At 37.6% G+C, this 21,371-nt stretch overlaps 1 protein-coding gene across 1 annotated transcript; it reads left to right on the forward strand.

Moving 5' to 3' along the window:
• Window positions 1–12,944: 12,944 nt before the first annotated feature.
• On the forward strand, window positions 12,945–21,082 carry LOC149806106 (cytochrome P450 2H2-like). The gene is made up of 4 exons (XM_089935141.1): window positions 12,945–13,403; window positions 17,557–18,079; window positions 18,382–18,863; window positions 20,359–21,082. The coding sequence occupies exons 1-4, from the start codon at window positions 13,049–13,051 to the stop codon at window positions 20,571–20,573; spliced, it is 1,575 nt and encodes a 524-aa protein (XP_089791267.1). The 5' UTR covers window positions 12,945–13,048; the 3' UTR covers window positions 20,574–21,082.
• The last annotated feature ends 289 nt before the right edge of the window (window positions 21,083–21,371 follow it).

The following is a 21,371-nucleotide window of genomic DNA, read 5'->3' on the forward strand; positions in this document are numbered from 1 at the left end:
AGTTACCTGTTGTACCGCCCACAACAGGTAATTGAGTTTTCACCAGGTTAATCACAAAAAGGTTTACTGAATCATAATTGACACTGTTGGATTGTATATGAACGTAGGGGAAAAGGAAAGTAATACTATAATTTTATTGTATGTACTTCCTTGTCTTTTACGGTCAAGAGTGTTACAATTATTGTTCTGTACGAGGCTAATAACGTGTGTTATTGAAAGGACATTGAACCGGATATATCATCACTGGGGAATTTCATGTTTTATAAATCAGCGCACGAATGGTTCCGGTAATTTGAAGTAGGCAGAAAAAATACGGTACATTTATATGTATACTGAATTGTATGTTTTGATTATACCGTTTCAATAGAGCTGATTTTGTTATACCAGCAGATACACTCTGTACCGATTTTGGATGAATATTAAAATATTATCAATCAACGGAAATGTATCGAAAACTACGCTACTCGACAACGTGAGTGTGCTTGTCAAACTGTTTGAGTAAGATTAAAAATGTTTGTCAGTTTCAAAACGCGAACCAGTACTGTGACCGTTTAATATTTGATGTGGCAAGAAGAAATGATACAATACGCAACAAAGGGTTTGTACGTTTACACTCCAATCTGTCTGCACTGCAATCGTAACAGCGCTCTTGCGTTGGCATTATTTTGCCACACTACCTTTAAAAAAAACAATGCATTACTCATCATAAACGATTTCATTGGCTATACTTATTTTCTTACCGCTTTCGCTTCGAATTGACTTCAGTACCGTTTCGCACAGTGACAAGATCGGACGTGTTTTTTTTTTTTTATTCTGCGGCTGGTCGCTACACTACTTGCCCTGAATTTACAACCAAACAATGTGTTACACATTGTAAGTGACTTCATTGGCTAACGGATATTTTACACTTCTGTTTCTGTTGATGTGAGTGTGCTTGTCAAAATGTTTGAGTAAGATTAAAAATGTTTGTCAGTTTCAAAACGCGAACCAGTACTGTGGCCGTTTAATATTTGATGTGGCAAGAAGAAATGGTACAATACGTAACAAAGGGTTTGGGATACGATGGACAGTTTCTTTTGAGGTACTATACGGAACAAGGCACCGAACGTCCTAAAGTGATTTTGAACGGAGCCTAAATCATTTCCATGCAAGTGGGACAAGTACAGTTTAAAGATTCCATGAGCTATTTGGCCATGCCTTTGAGCCGAATGCCTAAAACGTTTGGAGTGACAGAAATGGCTAAAGGTTATTTTCCTCACTTTTTCAATACCGAAGCCAATCAACATGCCATTCTACCCCATTTGCCTGAGGCTCAAGATTACGACCCCGACAACATGCGTACCGAACAACGAGAAGATTTCTACGCTTGGTACCAGGCTCATGCCTCCGACCCTTTCGACTTCCAGGAAGAAATGTTAAAGTATTGTCGTTCCGACGTGGACATTTTACGACGTTGCTGTGGAAACTTTCGAGAACTGTTCATGGAACAACGGAGGGGTCGATCCTTTGAAAGATGCTTGCACCATTGCCAAAGCGTGTTCCTTAGTGTACCGCCAACAATTCATGCCTGAAAACACCGTGGCTGTCATCAGCCCTCAAACAACCAACTTTGTCAAACGTCAATACTCGGTCAAAGCCCTACGCTGGTTACATTACTTGTGCGACAAGGAAGACAAATCGATCCAACATGCCCGCAACGGAGGGGGTGAAAAGACCATCGGAACGTATTCGGTGGATGGCTGGGACTTAGAAAACCCCAAGATCGTGTACGAGTTTAACGGTTGCTTATTTCACGGATGTCCCGTCTGCTACCCTGATCGTGACACTAAAAATCAGTTTTTACAACGGACCATGGAAGACTTGTACCAGTATACTTGTCAGCGACGTTTGAAGTTAGAACAGCAAGGATACCAAGTGGTGGAAATGTGGGAACACGAATACGATCACCGTTTGAAAACCGATCCCGAGTTTAAACGTGTCGTGGAAAGTTACAAGCTGATGGACCCCCTGAACCCGAGGGATAGTTTGTACGGAGGAAGGACCAATGGCACCTGTTTGCTGTACCATGCCGACGAAGAGAAAGGAGAAGAAATTAAATACTTGGACGTGTGTTCGCTGTATCCCTACGTGTGCAAATATTGTCGCTTTCCTTCAGGGCACTCGCAATTGTTGACGGAACACATCGACCTGGCCAACATTCGACAATACGAAGGCTTGATCAAGTGCAAAGTTTTGCCTCCCACCGACTTGTACCATCCCGTCTTACCTCACCATTGTCAAGGCAAACTGATGTTTCCCTTGTGTCGTACATGTGCCGAAACGTGCAACCAAGACCAACCTTGTCATCACACCCAGGAAGAACGCGCCTTGACGAGAACCTGGGTCAGCGTAGAATTGTTTAAAGCTATGGACATGGGATACCAACTGTTAGAAGTGTACGAAATTTGCCACTTTCCCAAGGCACAACAATACCACAAGGGTGATCCCAGTCAGAAAGGCATTTTCGCAGACTACGTGGATGCCTTTTTGAAACTGAAGCAAGAAGCCAGTGGTTATCCGTCCTGGTGTCACACTCCCGAAGACCAAATTAAATTCAAAGAGAAATACTGGGAACAAGAAGGCATCACTTTGGACCACATCGAGAAAAACGAAGGCAGGCGATCGTTTGCCAAAGTGATGTTAAATTGCTTGTGGGGAAAAATGGCACAACGACCGTGTTTACCCAAGATGGAATATTTGACAGAACCTTCCCGCTACTTCCAGATGATTCACGACAAAACTAAATTCATAAAACACGTGGACGTCGTTAGCGAGGATTTGATCTTAGTCAATTACGAAGAAGATCTGGACTTTGTACAAGCCGACGAATTTGGAAATGTCATTATTGCGGCTTACGTGACAGCCCATGCTCGCTTAAAATTGTACGAAGCTTTAGAACTGTTAGGGGATCGCGTCTTGTACTTTGACACGGACAGTTGCATCTACATCGAGTGTACGGGTCAGCAACACCCTAACATCGAAGGAGACCGTTTAGGAACCTGGACAGACGAACATCCTGACGACAAGATTTTAAATTTCACTAGTGGCGGTCCCAAAAATTACGGCTACGAATACCGGGACCCACAAGGAGAAGTGCACATGGAGTGTAAAGTGAAAGGATTGACTCTGAATTATCGTACCAGTCGAGTGGTCAACTTTGGCGTATTGAAAGAAGCCTTGCAATCTGGAGAGGATTAAAACTTTAAACTGACCACCTACCAGCCAAACAAGATTGTACGTTTACCCACTCACCAAATCGTCAGTCGACCCTTGGAAAAAGTCTATCAAATCGTGTACCAGAAGCGAGTGCGACTTCCCAACCACTTTACTTTGCCGTACGGTCACATCGATATTGGTCAGCATATAAAAAAGGACAACGTCCAAGACCAATAGTTCATTGTCACTACTAAGACCAATCGAGAAAAATGAATCCTTTGAAAACAGCAAGTATAGAGCATAAGACTCAAGTCCAACGAGAAACTCGGGTGTGCTTCTATGCCTCACTATCACATCACCAGTGCAGTAACACATCTTAGTTATTTATGTACTAACGCCATGACAAACTACGTGCAACCAGTGAAACTTCCAGGTCACAAAACTTTACCTTATGGACATACTGATATCAGCCAGTATAAAAAGGGACGACTTCCAAGAACGACAAGCAACCAGAAAGATGAATCACTCTACACAGATGAAAAAAGAGAAGGAACAAACATCATTGACCTCTTTCACTACCATACCGTCACAGCAAAGTGCGTCCAAGAAGGGAAAAGATTCAGTAGACCTAAAGGAGTATTTTAGCATCCAAATGATTCAGACAGCAACCTCGAGAAAATTTAGAACGACAACTTACACCTACACGGTGAAATTTAGAGACTTCGCGTCTGACATTTCAGCCGAGGAAGTAGCAGGTTTCATTACGGACCTACTTGACTCACTGTTAGAGGAATTCAGATGTCATTGCCAAGTCAAAGATCGAGGTCGTGTGAGCCGATCTATGTATCACGACACTTTGAACTCACCTGTATGTCTCGGATTTAGCACACCTGCAGAAATAACTTCTTCCAAACTTTTGAGGGCTATTGAAGACGTGCTGTCGATGAGAGGAAAATTTGACATCACCGAAGGAAAAGTAACCATTCATATGGCATACGTTGTACTTCCACGGGAAGAAGACGATGACTGCACTTGATCTGTTTACTGATAAGTGTACCTAGCACAATGGATATAACAGCCTATTTACGAATGAAACGGATTAAGTGATGGGAAACATCTACGCTGGGACACAAGTGCTAGCTGACCAGAATTTTAACAACGTGTGAGACGAATAGAGAGAGAAACATGAACTTTGTCCTATTTGATTCCATGTTACTTGTTCTGTGTTAGCTTTTTCTTATAAATGAACATTAAATATAGACAGGTTTACTAGAGCCAAGAACTAAATAACTAGCAAATAGGTTTGTTTGATGTAGAAATGCTTATGTATTAAATGGATAGTGCTTAGACCAAAGCACAGGCCAGAGAGCCCATGTATATACTTGTACAAATGTTGTGAACCCATACAATAGACTTTTCTTTTTTGAGTCTCTATTCTTTCTGGGAGGTTTTCTTTAGAACATTTCTGTCGTCTTTTCTGTGTGTTTAAATGTGTAATTATATGTTTGTCCCTATCTACCCTTTGTCCTTACCAATACATTAAAATCCCTATAAAATGTTTTGACCCTATAAACCTCATGACGTCACCCAATGTTCAATTCCCATTGACATCCAGGTGACATTCCCATGTTAAATTCCCATTGACGCCAAAAGTGCAAACCCCTATTTTAACGTTAAAGTCCCCTTGAGGCTATGGTGGCCCCATATACTATTCACGTAAAATGAGGAGTCAGCAGGTCTTGAAGCGTTTGCATTTCAGGAATGCCACGAACTTCTCTTTACAAATACCTGATTGCTGTCAAATGAGTTCAGCTTCTCGCTTTAGTGACTGACTCCGATCTTTTCATCCTATCCCATTATAGTTTCCATTCCACTACATCGGTTTTTTTTTCCTCGGCTTACGTTCTGCCAAGGACAATGGCAGTGGCTAAACACATCTGATTTTGTAAGTTATTAATCTGGATGATACTTTGTTTGGTACTGAGAAATGCATCCACCAATAACACTTTGCGTAATCGTCTGCCTCTTGGAGTTGAAACATGCGTCATGTGATGAGTAGCTTTTCAACCAATTATTTTAAATTCGTTATTGGGTTGAGGTAAAGAATTACGATACATTTCTCTCATATATAATTCAGTCTGCCAAAATGTCTTTCAAAACAAAGTGTTTCGTTTTCACTCTGTTCTTTGTTTCTGTTTCAATCCCTGTCTTCTATTCACTGTTTTCCACTTCTGTCCTTCGTCTCGCTTTCTTTTGTTTCTATTATTGCTGTTATTGAACAGACGTTTCTCCATCATCTTTCTGACGTTGCAAAAATCACTCCAACCCTCCTTTGTTTCTTTAGGAATCATCAGCCGGTGGTAATGATAGACAAAGAGGTGAAGATAGTACTGTCGCAGGCAAACATTTTTATGGATGCGACAGGAAACTAATGTGATACGAAGTTTGAGAAGAAGACCAGTGAAGCGAAGCTAATAGGTCCCCTATCACGGGTTATCAAAAACATATTGCCCTTTTCAGGGACAGGCAGATCTCAATTTGATCTCAGACAGGCAATTTGACATCACCGAAGGAAAAGTAACCATTCATATGGCATACGTTGTACTTCCACGGGAAGAAGACGATGACTGCACTTGATCTGTTTACTGATAAGTGTACCTAGCACAATCGATATAACAGCCGATTTACGAATGAAACGGATTAAGTGATGGGAAACATCTACGCTGGGACACAAGTGCTAGTTGACCAGAATTTTAACAACGTGTGAGACGAATAGAGAGAGAAACATGAACTTTGTCCTATTTGATTCCATGTTACTTGTTTTGTGTTAGCTTTTTCTTATAAATGAACATTAAATATAAACAGGTTTACTAGAGCCAAGAACTAAATAACTAGTAAATAGGTTTGTTTGATATTGAAATGCTTATGTATTAAATGGATAGTGCTTAGACCAAAGCACAGCCAGAGAGCCCATGTATATACTTGAACAAATGTTGTGAACCCATACAATAGACTTTTCTTTTTTGAGTCTCTATTCTTTCTGGGAGGTTTTCTTTAGAACATTTCTGTTGTCTTTTCTGTGTGTTTAAATGTGTAATTATATGTTTGTCCCTATCTACCCTTTGTCCTTACAAATACATTAAAATCCCTATAAAATGTTTTGACCCTATAAACCTCATGACGTCACCCAATGTTCAATTCCCATTGACATCCAGGTGACTTTCCCATGTTAAATTCCCATTGACGCCAAAAGTGCAAACCCCTATTTTAACGTTAAAGTCCCCTTGAGGCTATGGTGGCCCCATATACTATTCACGTAAAATGAGGAGTCAGCAGGTCTTGAAGCGTTTGCATTTCAGGAATGCCACGAACTTCTCTTTACAAATACCTGTTTGCTGTCAAATGAGTTCAGCTTCTCGCTTTAGTGACTGACTCCGATCTTTTCATCCTATCCCATTATAGTTTCCATTCCACTATATCGGTTTTTTTTCCCCCTCGGCTTACGTTCTGCCAAGGACAATGGCAGTGGCTAAACACATCTGATTTTGTAAGTTATTAATCTGGATGATACTTTGTTTGGTACTGAGAAATGCATCCACCAATAACACTTTGCGTAATCGTCTGCCTCTTGGAGTTGAAACATGCGTCATGTGATGAGTAGCTTTTCAACCAATTATTTTAAATTCGTTATTGGGTTGAGGTAAAGAATTACAATACATTTCTCTCATATATAATTCAGTCTACCAAAATGTCTTTCAAAACAAAGTGTTTCGTTTTCACTCTGTTCTTTGTTTCTGTTTCAATCCCTGTCTTCTATTCACTGTTTTCCACTTCTGTCCTTCGTCTCGCTTTCTTTTGTTTCTATTATTGCTGTTATTGAACAGACGTTTCTCCATCATCTTTCTGACGTTGCAAAAATCACTCCAACCCTCCTTTGTTTCTTTAGGAATCATCAGCCGGTGGTAATGATAGACAAAGAGGTGAAGATAGTACTGTCGCAGGCAAACATTTTTATGGATGCGACAGGAAACTAATGTGATACGAAGTTTGAGAAGAAGACCAGTGAAGCGAAGCTAATAGGTCCCCTATTACGGGTTATCAAAAACATATTGCCCTTTTCAGGGACAGGCAGATCTCTAGAAAAGAGATCCTACTCAAAATGATTGCCGACTGCTGTTTCATTTTTTTTTTTTTTATGTTTTGCGGAAGTCATCTTCCTTTCTCTTATTGTTATGTGTGAGGGTATCGTTTGTCTTTTCACACTCATACCCCCCCCCCCTTTTTTTTTTTTGGAATACGCCTACTTAACGACGATGGTATAGAGTGTCTCGAATGTATGCAAATAATGCTAATACTCATTAATTAGGTAGGCCGAATAGATTGCGGACTACTCATTTTTGTTTACATTCGATGCAAATTTTGGTCTGGCGGAAACAGTAGACATGCTGTGAATGGTTTTCCGTGCCTTCCGTTATTCCCGTGTAAACAAAGTGCATCAAAAACGATATGTAACAAACAACCCAATTCCTTCCTTTTCACACATTTCATGCAAATTAACTCAGTTACAGCTTTGTTACATACCATTACGCTTGCGTACTTTCCTAAAATACCAATCTTGTGTTTATTTATTTATATTTGTCTGGATTGTTTTCATTTTCTATATGTTAAGAAGCCCATTTTCCATGATTCATTGCCCCCATTATCTGTTAGCCATGTGAGAATTTTCCCCAGTAGCATAGGTGCGTCCTACTTTATGATCTACATTGTTTTTACTCAATTAGTCGAGGGACTTTTCTGATTATCTGGCTTTTCAGAGGGACTTTTCTTATTATCAGGCTTTTCAAGTTCACGGTGCTTTCTAGGTTACCAGCATTATGAACAATCACATGGACTGGGCGAGTGTATCATTTGCGCTCACATATGTTTTTTTTTTTTTTAATACTGCAGTTCATTTGGCTCAACCATGCAACAATCAGTATTGCTTTATCGGAGGTCTCCCGTTCACACACACACACACACACACACACATATATATATATGACCTTTAAAGTATTAATATATACTGATTTCGTGGTGAAAAGTATGTGTATGTATGTCCTCCAAGGGTGTGCCTTGAAAATGTCACACAATATATACACGTCATACCTAATGACCCAGCAGGCATGATTCGTGTATTGAGTGCTGGAGTGGTTGATAACGCAATAAACATACAGATTTACGTGGCTTTTGAAATCTCGTATAACAAGCGTTAACTTGTTTGATGGGCATGCAAAATTCAATCAGTACCCATTATAGCGTTGAATGTAAAGCACGTGGTGGTCAGATTTTTAAATCAAAAACAGATAATTTTTATTTTACTTATACAAGGATTCGTTTGAACCTGAGTTATAAATAAATCCAATTTGTTTGGCAGAACAACTGTTAATAATATTTTATAATTTAAAAATAAATTATAATGTTATTCAATATTAAAAACACACATCTTAGCAGTCCATCTCAGCACCTTCATAAAATGCTATTTCACATAACGAGGTAGTAAAATTAGTTGTCTTGCTGTAGTGAAAAACGGTAGTTCCCGTAGTAGGTTGCATAGATTTAACCTCGGCCTTACAATTTCGGCTCTAAGTAGATAGACGATTCAACCCCACCCCCTACAAATCGCAAGATAGTTTGGCAATTATCTTTCACTGTGATGAAATAAGTGCAATCGTTATAATTAATTCTGTTTCAAATAAATACTGGTTAAAACAAAATAATTATGAAACCTTGAAACAATTATTAATAAATTAGACGACTTGCACATGTTTTGATTGCTCGACATGAAGTATTTCGAAACTTTAGAGTATATACTAACTAAAATAGTTACGTGGTATTTCTCATCTCGTGATGATTATAGACGCTTTTAAGAAATAATAGAAACGAGTACACGTAAATGGTGGGGTTTTTGCTATCGGGATGAGGTGTCTTTCTAGTCTTCTGCGGTGTACGCTAATTGTGAGACTAAAAAGGCATTATGCAACAACAATTGACTAATAGGGTTTTATTTTCGACCAGCGGAATCTCTGGTCCTATCTGTATATACTAATTAAAAGGCGTTACAGGTAGTAACCATCGTTTGATGTTTCAAAAATAGTTTTAGATGTAACAAAATCTGGAATAGTATATACTGCTCTTTCTTTCTTCGAGTATCATTAATCTCGTACAATATGCTTCTCAGTCGCGTATTAAGGGTTAATGGTGTCCGGGGCGATAATGAATGGTTTTTGCGGCTGTGATTTTGGCGCCCCAAGACTTCTGGCGCCCAAGGCAACAGTACCGTCCGCTCACCCCAACCATATCAGAACACTACTGACTGTTCTACAATGTATGAGAACTACTGACTAACCCCATGACCATTTTCCCCCATAATTCATATTGTCCGATACTGATACACAGCTTTCTGACTATATAAAAGAAACGGATGTATGATATGAATTGAATTATAAAGGCTGGTCAAGGGTTCGCTATTTGGCCATGCCAAATATAACATTACTTATTTTAACGTTATAAGAATAAAATGTAAAATAAAATTAGAAGTCTAAATCCTGCTAAATATAAAATACACACAATAAAGACAAACTGTAAAAATATTGTCCATGCATTTTGTGCTATGTTTTAGCTGTAACGTTTTTAATTTTCCTTTAGTACTAGATGCTACCTTGTCTATGAATGGTTTTTGTATTGTGTGTTGCTGATATACTTTTAGCATTTTGTATATTTACACGCATTTAAAGTATCAGATACAGTTATAATGGGTTTTACACTTGAAGATCTCCAGGCGTTAATACCATATGATAATTAGTCAAAGAATAGAAATTCAGACTTTATGTTTTGTACGAGTGATCAGTCGAGTGTCTTTAATGTTGTTGAATATTGATACATACATGACGATACAGGCTATTAATTACATATTGTCTTTAATGTTGTTGAATATTGATACATACATGACGATACAGGCTATTAATTACATATTGTCTTTAATGTTGTTGAATATTGATACCTACATGACGATACAGGCTATTAATTACATATTGTCTTTAATGTTGTTGAATATTGATACCTACATGACGAAACAGGCTATTAATTACATATTGTTAAAAGCGGCATGTTAAAGAGCGCTGTATACACCGTACGAAGGGCTTAAACCTGACTTTTTATGATTAGTAGATTAGGCTGGATTAATAGATATTTGCAGATTGAAACTACTTATTATTTCAGTGACAAAATATTAAATTAATAACATTTATAAAAATTTCATTCCGTTCCTTACTCAGTCATGTTGATAATAATTACGGATGCGTACAATGACCCAACAGACTTATTTCAATTTTCTAAAAGGCTACACTGTACAAAATAAAGCTACATTATAAAAGAAAACAACAACTGTCTAAACCTTTAAGAAAACGTTTTTTATTGTGTGTACATCTGTTTTATTTAAAGTTATATTGAGATACATTGGTCTTTAATTGATAAATTGACGTTACAAATCCTTCAAGTTAATTCATTTGTTAATAAAGTAATCATACTGTACAAGCAGTCGAAACGTATCCTTAACACCAACTATGGACTTAACACAGCTCATAACATAATCCCATCCATCACCTTATATGGCTATGTGTCACGGTAACACCATCAACGTTCACACAGTTATGTATTGCCATGACATATACAAAATTCATGCTGTTTCATATTGTTTCATTATGTTTATTTGGTAAAATAATTTCTTTGCGTTTTATATTTTTTAATTACTAACAAAAACTATAGTTTGTGCAGCTCGTAACAATAAACTATATAACAGTGTAATTGAAACATACATGCTATGTCATTCGTGTTGTACAACTTTGTCACACAGGAGAGAGAGATTTTCTTTTCAGCCAGAAGACATTTACAGTTATAATTCAGTACTTCCTTTTAAAAAGAAAATCACAATTGTTAGGCATCTTTGTAAATTTGTTTAAATTTTATAAAATGCTAACAGCTCAATTTAGTTAATCTTATATACCGTTATTCAAAAGCCCGGACCCATTTATTTCAGGAAATTCACAGTCATAGTATTTGCACAGAAAGAAAGATGGATATTTGCTATTTACCTATGTTGTTGTGCAGCCTCAACCAGCCATGCAATCCACCATATTGGAGGTTCGTTATGAAGAGGAAAAATATTATATGCATTACATTGCCGAATTTCCATCCCATAATATATCAGATGTTTATATTAAAATATCAATCATCACAACACATCCATTCTAATTAGGGAAAAAATATTAAAACTTTGGCACATTTCAATGTGTTTATATTATTCTCCTTGTGAAAATAATCGCAAAGCAGTTAATAAAATATAAGTCAACTAAAAGTATCATCTGCTACTTTTGACCTTGAGGTCAACCTCGTTTCCTCAATATCTGCCAGGTCTTCCGTGGAATCCAATGGAAGCTTTGACGTTAGGCAAGAAGTAAAATATGGAAACCTGGTTCTAACGATATGAAAAAATTCTTTTGTGCAATATTGAAAATACTCCAAACAAAAGAAAAGACTGCCCGAAGGCAATCTTTGAACAATTTTCGGGGTCAGATTCGTGTATTGATAGTGGAGGACCAGACGACACCAGAAACAATGAACATACGGGGATTTGTGATGGATTTTGAGACCGGTAAAAATATTCCCAATTTTATAAATTTTAGAGACAAAACACTGTTACTAATTATGAGGCTAATGGGGGTGGCGGTGCATGGTCTGAAATGAGAAGGCAGGGTCACGAAGACTGGAGACTGTAGAGTTGGAATAGAGCAGGGATTAAGATCAGTTTACATGCAGAAGATAGAAGTGGATTGGTTCATTATTAGACACGTAACTGTGTAATAGCAATAAAGGACTGAGAAAAAGATATTTACAATGGATAAAATATTATGAATGGCAGAAGAAAAAAAATGCATTCCATCTGTTGGATATTCATATGAGGGAATGATTTACTCGATGCAGAGTTTTATCAAATCAAGATAACATATGTTGCCGAATATAGTATTTCCAGGATTAATGTATCTGTGACCGGATAGATGCATTATTTGATTTGGTAGAAGGCTGTGGTTGGAGAACTTTTTGTCATTTGGGAGATTGGATTTTGCCCTCATTTGTCTCTCAACAGAAGCGAGTTTATTAAATCCTATAGGTTAACAAACCATGGTTGTCATAAGGTGGAGTGCTTGTTGCAGATGTATACCCCCGCAAGCCTTTTATCCATTGACCGATACCTTAGTTGTGTTTCTAATAGCCCGTGTGTGGTAAATTGGCATGTTACGACAGACGTAACGTTTTATCTCATTGTCCCTTAGTTAATCGATTAAAAAAATGTCCGCGAAAATGTTCATAGTAAAAGCAAAAAGAAAAGGTTCCAGAAGGCGGGGAAAGGGGACTTCACACGATTGTAGAGAATCTGAAAGTGAATGGTGTTCAAGAATTTAATTGACTTATTTGGACTAATCAGGTTCACAAAAATTGAAACTTTAGTATTTTTTTTAAAACTGCAAAGTTTACTTCCTACGTTATGTGTGTGTGTTAAGAGAAGGGATTGAATATTATAACTGCGTCCTACTTAATGAACCAAAATGCATGATTCATCTTGCCTTATGCAATAGAGTGCTTGACAACGTATGAAGATAGTCACGTGGCTTTGAAATCGGATATAAAAAGCAGTAGCTTGCATGATACGAATGCAAAGTTCAGTCCACACTCTATCGTCAAACTATATTTACACGATAGTAAACCTCCCTATCGTAAGATTAAAACTAGAAGCAGGTCATTTTTCTAGTACAGATACATGGAGCCCATTGAACATGACTTGTATCTAAATCCAGTTTCTATTGGAGTGCTATTGTCAGCGATATTGACAATATGGATTTACAAGCGCCAGGGCCGGGCAAAACGTCCACCAGGGCCCTGGCACATCCCCTTCATAGGGAACGCCTGGGAGCTGACGGCAGATCCAGATTTGCGCAAATCTCTGAGACGGTTGCATAAGCAGTATGGCGACATCTACCGGCTGTATATGGGACCCAAACTTGTTGTTGTCTTCAGTGGGTACGAGACCATTAAAGAAGTCTTCGTAAAACGTGGAGGAGAGTTCTCTGACAGACCCGACTCCTTGTTTTCACGTCTTATTGCTGAAAATCAAGGTTAGTTTAGAAGTGGTTGAAGAGGAAAGGGTCTGGCGGTGTTGTTTTTTCTTTTTCTTTGCACGATATGAACACATAAGACAGCCAAACCAAAATCAAAGCTGACCCGAGGTTAGTATTGTTCTACTGTGATAACCTTTCTTCAATTCCTTATATAATACTCACATACGTATTCCACTTTCATTGGATAATTGTACAAGAAACCAAAAAATGATCTAGCTATGGAATCATGATTTTTATTCTGTACATAAAGTGTAATGATTTTACACGAAAGTTCTAATATATATACTTTTTAAATATATACAAATAGCTGTGGCAGCTACAGTAGTATATCCGTATTACCCTGGGGACGGATCAAACGATGACACCGCTTGCAGATAGTTGCCAAACAGCATAATTACAAAGTTTCATGAATTGCCATTTAGTGGTACAGGTAGTCTGGTTCCCTGCTTCTTATGCTCCCTGCGTTGAACTCCGCTATACGAAGTCAGGCGAACGCGGACGCCATATTGTCACGTGATCAAAACAAATGGCCTCACATGGAGAGATCTAGTTAATCTAACCGTGGCACATTTATTCCTTTAATATTCTTTTCCTTAAGGAGACAATGTGAACTTTACTAATATTTTTTATTTGAATTATATCAGTCGTTATCTTGTGTTAAAGCTTTACCACCAATTCGTCATACAATTATTTTTACAACTATTTTTTTTCTAGTAGACGGAGTTGAAGGAAAAGGGTACACACAAACGATATTTCGATAATAATGCACATTTTACACTGCGTCATCTCATAGATTCCTTCTCCAATTGATTCCTTGATAAATTTTACGTCCAAATTGATTTTTGAGGTGATGTACGACAGCCTAAATATAGCCAAAGATAAAGCGATAATATCACCCCTCTTTTACGAGGGGGTGAGGGTAACGATTGTTTTGCAAATATTGCACACTTCACACCAGGTCATCTAAAATATTCTAGTTGCAATAAATTCCTTGATTAATTTTACATCGATATAAATATCTCGTTGTACATTACACCTCAGACTTAGCCAAATATTATGATTCAAACAGCAACCCTAGTCCACGAGGGGGTGAATTTGATTGGTCCAATATTGTACATTCCGACTGCATCATGTAACAGAACTCATTTGCTATCAATCCCTTGATATGTTTCACGTCGGAATTGACGTAAGGCGACACATGACATCCTTCATTTGCCAAAGATATAAGACCGAAATTCCATATCTTTTATACGCAAGAGGGGCGGGTGTGACGATATTTTGTGAAATAAGTGTTTCTGAGATTACATCGTCTGAAATTTAGATCTGTAATTGATTCCTTGGTCAAGTGTACATTGATACAGATGTATCGTTCACGACAATACAGATTCTGACAAACAGTAAGACCAAAACACCAATCATCTTCATACCAAAGTCTTATATAATTGGTACTAAGAACTGCCTCACTAGGCGCTCAGCATTAAGATGTTAGTGTTTAGGACTGGTCGGCCTGGTGTCAGGATAATGTGACTGGGTAGGACATCATGCTACATGTCTGCGGCTTGATGCCCCAAAACTAGACATCACTATAAACTGTCACACTGCAGATATTGTAGCAATATGACTGAACAATTGTTAACGCTACGTTAAAAATCTAAATCACACACACACACACACACACACACACACACCATCTTCTATGAGGGGGTGAGGCTAATATTCTGTACAATATTGGTCATTTCTGACTGTCACCTAATAATTCCATTTGCAATTGATTCTTTAAAAAAGTGGTTTAGCAGCCGCCCAACCAAACCTCACAACTTGGGGTTGGAGCTAAAATTACCATCAAACTACCTTTTGGGGGAGGGGGCTCCAGACTTTAGTTTGGGTGGAGTAATGTTAGAATTTTTGGCTATGCCACTACTTGAACAAATTTACACTGATACTGATATATAATTTACATAAATTGTATTTGTTGTGTGTCATTAGGCAAGGCACATTACTTGCCTCAGCATGATACAAATTATAATGTGCTGCTGTGTTTTTTTAAATTTATTTTAAATTGATTAAATGAAATTAATTAATTAAACTTACATTAATATTGAAGTTCTCATTTATACAAGTGAATTTTTAATTTATTTAACTTAACACCATGCAGAATTGATCCCAAATTTTGGCATGTACGTGTAGTTTTATTTAATCATTATTGTTATGCCCAGACAAACCACTCCAAGCTCCTTCCCCCAAGGGGCCTCCCATTTAGTACGTACGCATGGAGAGGGAGGGGGGTAACCCAAATGCATACGCTTGCGTATGGGCGATATGCTGATAATGTACGTACGCATAGGAAATGGGGGTGACTCCTCGAAAACAATTTGTGTAATACGTAACCTGTTCGACTGGGTTCAGTAGGCATTTTAATTTTAGCGGACACTAGACATACTTTTTAAAGTTACGCAGCTTATTTGTTTGATGCAGCCAGATATTCAACGTCGGTGGACTATCTGTTTTATTAAACACGTTATTATTAATCCTTGATCGTTTCTGCGTCGATTAAATATAGGCCATTCTATAGAATTGGGGGTGTATGTGTGTGTGAGCGTCACGAGTACGTACTAAATGGATGGCCCCCAACCGCCCGCCTTCGTAGAAGAGATCTTATTTTGGTCTTGATCTTAGGCAAACGAAAGCTGCCACGTGTCGCCTTAAATCAATTTTGATGTAAAAGGTATAAATTATATTCACTGTGCGTCATTAGGCAAGGCACATTACTTGCCTTAGCATGATAAAATTTGTAATATGTGTCTCTTCACACGAGGCCATTTATTTTGATCACGTGAAAATATGGCGTCGGCGTTCGCCTGACTTCATATAGCGGAAGTTCAACGCAGGAATCATACGAAGTCGGGAACCAGACTATGGTACAGGAGGAGCTTTCGTAACAAAAAAGGACAGGCAGACAGAGAAACGATGGTTTTTACAATATCCTCGACGCTAAAAATATGTCTAATTATCCTTTTCTTTTGTCCAGTGTATTTTTCTTTCTTTTGGGCAGAGGCGGCGTTAGGAGTACTCGCTGCCTAGGGCCGACCATGACCGCGCGGGGTCAGAGTATCGGTATCTCGATTGGTATGCTACTGCAAACACTGATTATGTCTAGACTAGATCAACTTTCGCGATTTGTCACACGAATTTAGTTTTTTCATTATTCATAAAAAAATTCCTGTTTGTGGACAACGTTTTTTTTTATAAAAAATTTCAAATAATAACTTGACGACAATATCTTTAGCCTAATAAACTGATCATTATTGTCGTTTTTCAAATAACATGAAAACACGAACTAAGAACAATAATTTGCTTAATTGCAAGTGTACTCTGAATGTAGACGTCTTGCTAATAACTCGTTACATTAACCAAACACAGCTGGCAATAAGTCAATATCAGACATGCAATAAAGAGTTGCTGGCTAGGTTATATATCAATATATGACAGTCTTCCACACATATACGTCAGTTTCAGTGTTTTCAAAAGAGATGTTCTACATTATGTACCGCCACGAAATCCTTACAAGTTTCCAGCTTCACAGGCGAAAGTCCACTTTTCTTGCCTTCCGTGTGGAAACTTCATGGATGAGATCTTGGTAGTCCAAAGTGGAAGCAATGTCTGTCTGCATATGTGCTGCCACCTGTTAATTGCGTTACGAAGTTGACTAAGCTGACTTTGCAACTTTTCGTACATTACGTGCGTCCTGTATCATCGTTTCCAATTTACCGGAGAATACAGCTTGATAACTCATAAGGACGACGACCTTAGACCTGAAGCGCGGGGCCCCCTCAAAAGCGGGGCCTGGGGCAGTCGCCCCCCTTGCCACCCACAAACGCCGTTCGGGCTTTTGGGATACCGTTACCCTTTGTTTTAAAATTCGAGGATGGCTACAGTCTTCAATGATATTTCAAGCACCTTGCACGAATCTTTACAAAAACCATCCAAACATTCAAAATGATCCTGTTACAAGTATTTTCAAGATTACATTTTTTTTTACAACCAAATCTAATGTTTTAAAAGATGGTAAGGCTTGTAAAGCCAAATTTAACTGACATAATATTATTTGTGCGACTTAACGTCTAATAAGGACTTCATATTTTGTTTATAGGTATAGTTGCAACTTCTGGAGAGCTTTGGAAGGAACACCGAAAATTTACTCTTACAACACTGAGGAATTTCGGATTTGGAAAAACCAGCCTAGAAGGAAAGATCCACACAGAAATATCCATACTTTTATCCGAGATCGCGAAACAAAAAGAGAAGCCATTCCGTATTCAACATCTGGTACAAGCTAGCGTATCCAATGTCATCAATGCTATGATATTTGGAGGACATTTTAGTCATGACGATCCAAGGTTTGGAAAAATAATGACAATACTGGACGAACACTTCGAAAACAATGGACCCAATAATGTAGTTGCTTTCTTTCCTTTCCTGCGGTACCTGCCTGGGGACCTGTTTCATGTTAAAAAGACGCTGAGAAATGTCAAATATGTGGAAGGATTTATAGGCGACCTTATTGACAAGCATATGGAGAACTTCGACGAGAACAAAATGGAAGACTTTATTGATGCTTTCCTACTGGAAATGAAGAATGATCGAGATCAAAAAGATTCTACATTTACATGTGCGTGAAACTAAATATATTAGGTTCCACACGTTGAAACTATACATATTGTTCAACTTTATATATATATAAATCATGAGGTTATCCACGTCATAGTTACAAGTTATCACCTGAAAGTGATTAATTTAATATCACCTTCCTTTTTTTAAAGAAGTTTTGAGTTTTATGATCTACTGTATTATGGATGATATATTAAGTAGATTAAAATTGATTGGTACAGTGCGTTTGAAAAAATGTTCATGATCTATCGCTCTGTTATACTGATTTCTATGTATCATTATTTTGTCTTCCTACTCACAATTTAAGGGCCATTTCAATACATTTTAACAACTCTTTTTATCTTGTAGAAAAGCAGCTGACAAAAACAGTACTGGATCTGTTTTCAGCTGGCACAGAAACAACAACGACTACGATTACTTGGGCACTTTTGTACCTTGCTGCCAAACAAGATTTACAAGCACGCGTTTTTCGTGAGATAAACGAGATCGTTGGAACAGACCGACTGCCGTCCTTACAGGACAAACGGAATTTGGTTTACACCGAGGCCTTCATCATGGAAATTCTTAGAGTTTGTAACATTGTTACGGTGAGCCTTCCTCACACATGTTCTGTAGATACAAAACTCCGGGGCTTTGACATCCCTAAAGGAACAACTCTTCTTCCAGACATCGACTCCGTGCTTTTTGATCCTAAAATCTGGGGTGACCCGGAGAAGTTCCGACCTGAAAGATTCATTGGCGAGGAAGGGACCTTACTAAAACCGGACGAATTTATTCCCTTCTTCACAGGTAAAATATATTTTCAACTCAATATTTCATAACATTTCTCCTTGTGAGGAACGTCTCCTCATACGATAAATAAAATAGATCGATGATATCAAGAGCATGTGAATTTTCTCCGCGTTCTAAACCACACAGATAATACAGATGCATTCTTGTGACTAACTTCTCAGTTTGACAAAATAATGATAGATAGACATATCTCACATGGCTTTACGTAATTATCTCATTTTATAATGATAGTTTACAAAGCTCTAACTCGATTTCTTTTAACTGCGTTGCCCCTCTCCCCCACTACTCCTAACTGATTTTGATTTGTTTAGGTGTTCGCTAATAAGCCGTGATTTTGAATGATCAGCAATTTTTGTTCTCTTCCAAAAGTATTGCGCTCTGATTAGTTCTTTAGTTAGTTGATTTCTCTCATGTCAATGCAGTTGACTTGTAAAGAAAAATATGCCAAGAAGACAACAATTTCCTTGTGGATGAAAATATATTATATGCCATTATTTAATATAATACGTCATATCTACTAATGTATTGCACAAACTTTGATATAATTAATATTAACCGAGTGGAATATTATTGCATAATAGTATTGCCTGTATTAATAATGGATGGAAATAACTTTTGAATTTCGTGTATTTACAAAAGACTGTTTTCTGCCTGATATTTTCACGAATCTGCAAAAGTTGCTTGACAAATTTCTTACAATAGTTCTGGAGCAATTCTCCATCTTTAATATATTACATCGTTTGTAATAAATATTTGAAATACATTTTTATTCTTCGTTTTAACCTTGAATTGTTTTCCTTAGGTAGGTATATATATTATCCTGATACATGACAATGGATTGTTGAGATAGAAATATAAATAGTATTACATGTGCAAAGGAGGAATAATAAGGGCGTACTTTTCTTTTCATTTTTCGTTTCTTGTTAGAAGCGACAGTACAAAAATATTTAGAATTTATGCAAGTCTGTCTATCCCTTCACTATCGTCGCATGCCACGGATGAAAATCCGCTAATCACATTTCACCAGTGAATGACTGCGACAAGATTTCCTTGTTCTTCTTGAACATGCACAAACAGAAACATGTCTTCAACAAGACAACGAAACAAAGACGGCGACCTTTTACGAATCGATGAGTGACTGTGTTGGAAATAAAAACTGACCGGCTCGTTCCAACAGCACGAAAAATCATGCTTGGCTAACATTCTGAGACGATTTTATTCAGGTTCGGAAAGACTGGTTAAGCGGGTGTGCATATTCATAGGAAACGAGAACATCTTATTGCAGGAACCATGGATGAAGAAGGACCATTGCAAATATTGGCTCGTGGCTTTCGACGATACCCTTACATCAACTCCTCCACGATAAACTTTCAGTTTGTAAGATTGTTCATTGGCGCTCGATGCTAGATTTTATCACACGGAAAAGTGTATCAATTTCCTACAACGGAAATACTGAATACTATATAGTTTGAACATTTTTTTTTCTCAACAGGTAGAAGAAATTGTGTTGGCGAGTCCCTGGCTAGAATGGAGCTTGACCTTTTCATCCCTGCTCTAGTCCAGAGGTTAGAGTTTGTGCCACCGGAGGGCACAATGCTGAACATAAACGAACTAGACGGGGTGTTTGGTATAACACACAAGCCAAAACCTTTCGAAATTCGAGCTATATTGAGGAAAAAAGAAGCAGAGGAAATAAAGTCATGCTAAGTTGTTATATTGTCAGTTAGACTAGAAAAAAATCAACAGCAATTCAGATACAAAGAACCGATGATGATTTGTATATTTTTCATCTTATTTTTGTTAATATTTTTAATTCGTACTTGCAAGGATTTTAAAATATTGTTTGAGAGTGTAAATACCTAAACCACAGATTATTTCTTTGTACGTATTCCTAGTACGACTGAATGGTACACTCATAAACTACAGAACTGAAAATGCTTACGGTGACAAGGTCTTGAAAACAAATTGAATATACTTCTCTTCTGTCAATATTTTGTCAACATCATTTTTGGTGAAAAATATTTTACAACTCTGTTATTATATAGCTCAAAACGATTGATACATTCACTTTAAAAATAAATTGTCATCTGTTTTACGGAACATCATGCTATATAGATCTAAAACAGTAATCGTTATTTTCATAAGCTTTCTGTTTAGACCTGTGTATTCTAGTGACGGTACTTTTCATGAATAAAAAAACTGACACTTGCTTTAAAGCGCATTAATCAATGCACTGGTTTACTACGAAGTAACTTAATAGAGAATTTCAACATTAGGTCTGATCACAAGTTAACAACCTATATAATTCCGCGTCGCATATAATAATTCGGTACGTAAGGTTCAAGACCATTTCTCCAATACTCATATAAATGAAACACTACAAAGGTAATTTTATTTACTAAACGAGCCGAGTCATTAAGTGCACATACTAGAAATAATTACAATTATGATGCCGAAATATTCTGCAAAATCGAGCAAATAACTTACTAACCTTTCCAATTTTTT

This window comes from Sinohyriopsis cumingii, chromosome 2, assembly GCF_028554795.1.
Source record: "Sinohyriopsis cumingii isolate HCF-2022 chromosome 2, ASM2855479v2, whole genome shotgun sequence".
Taxonomy (NCBI): domain Eukaryota; kingdom Metazoa; phylum Mollusca; class Bivalvia; order Unionida; family Unionidae; genus Sinohyriopsis; species Sinohyriopsis cumingii.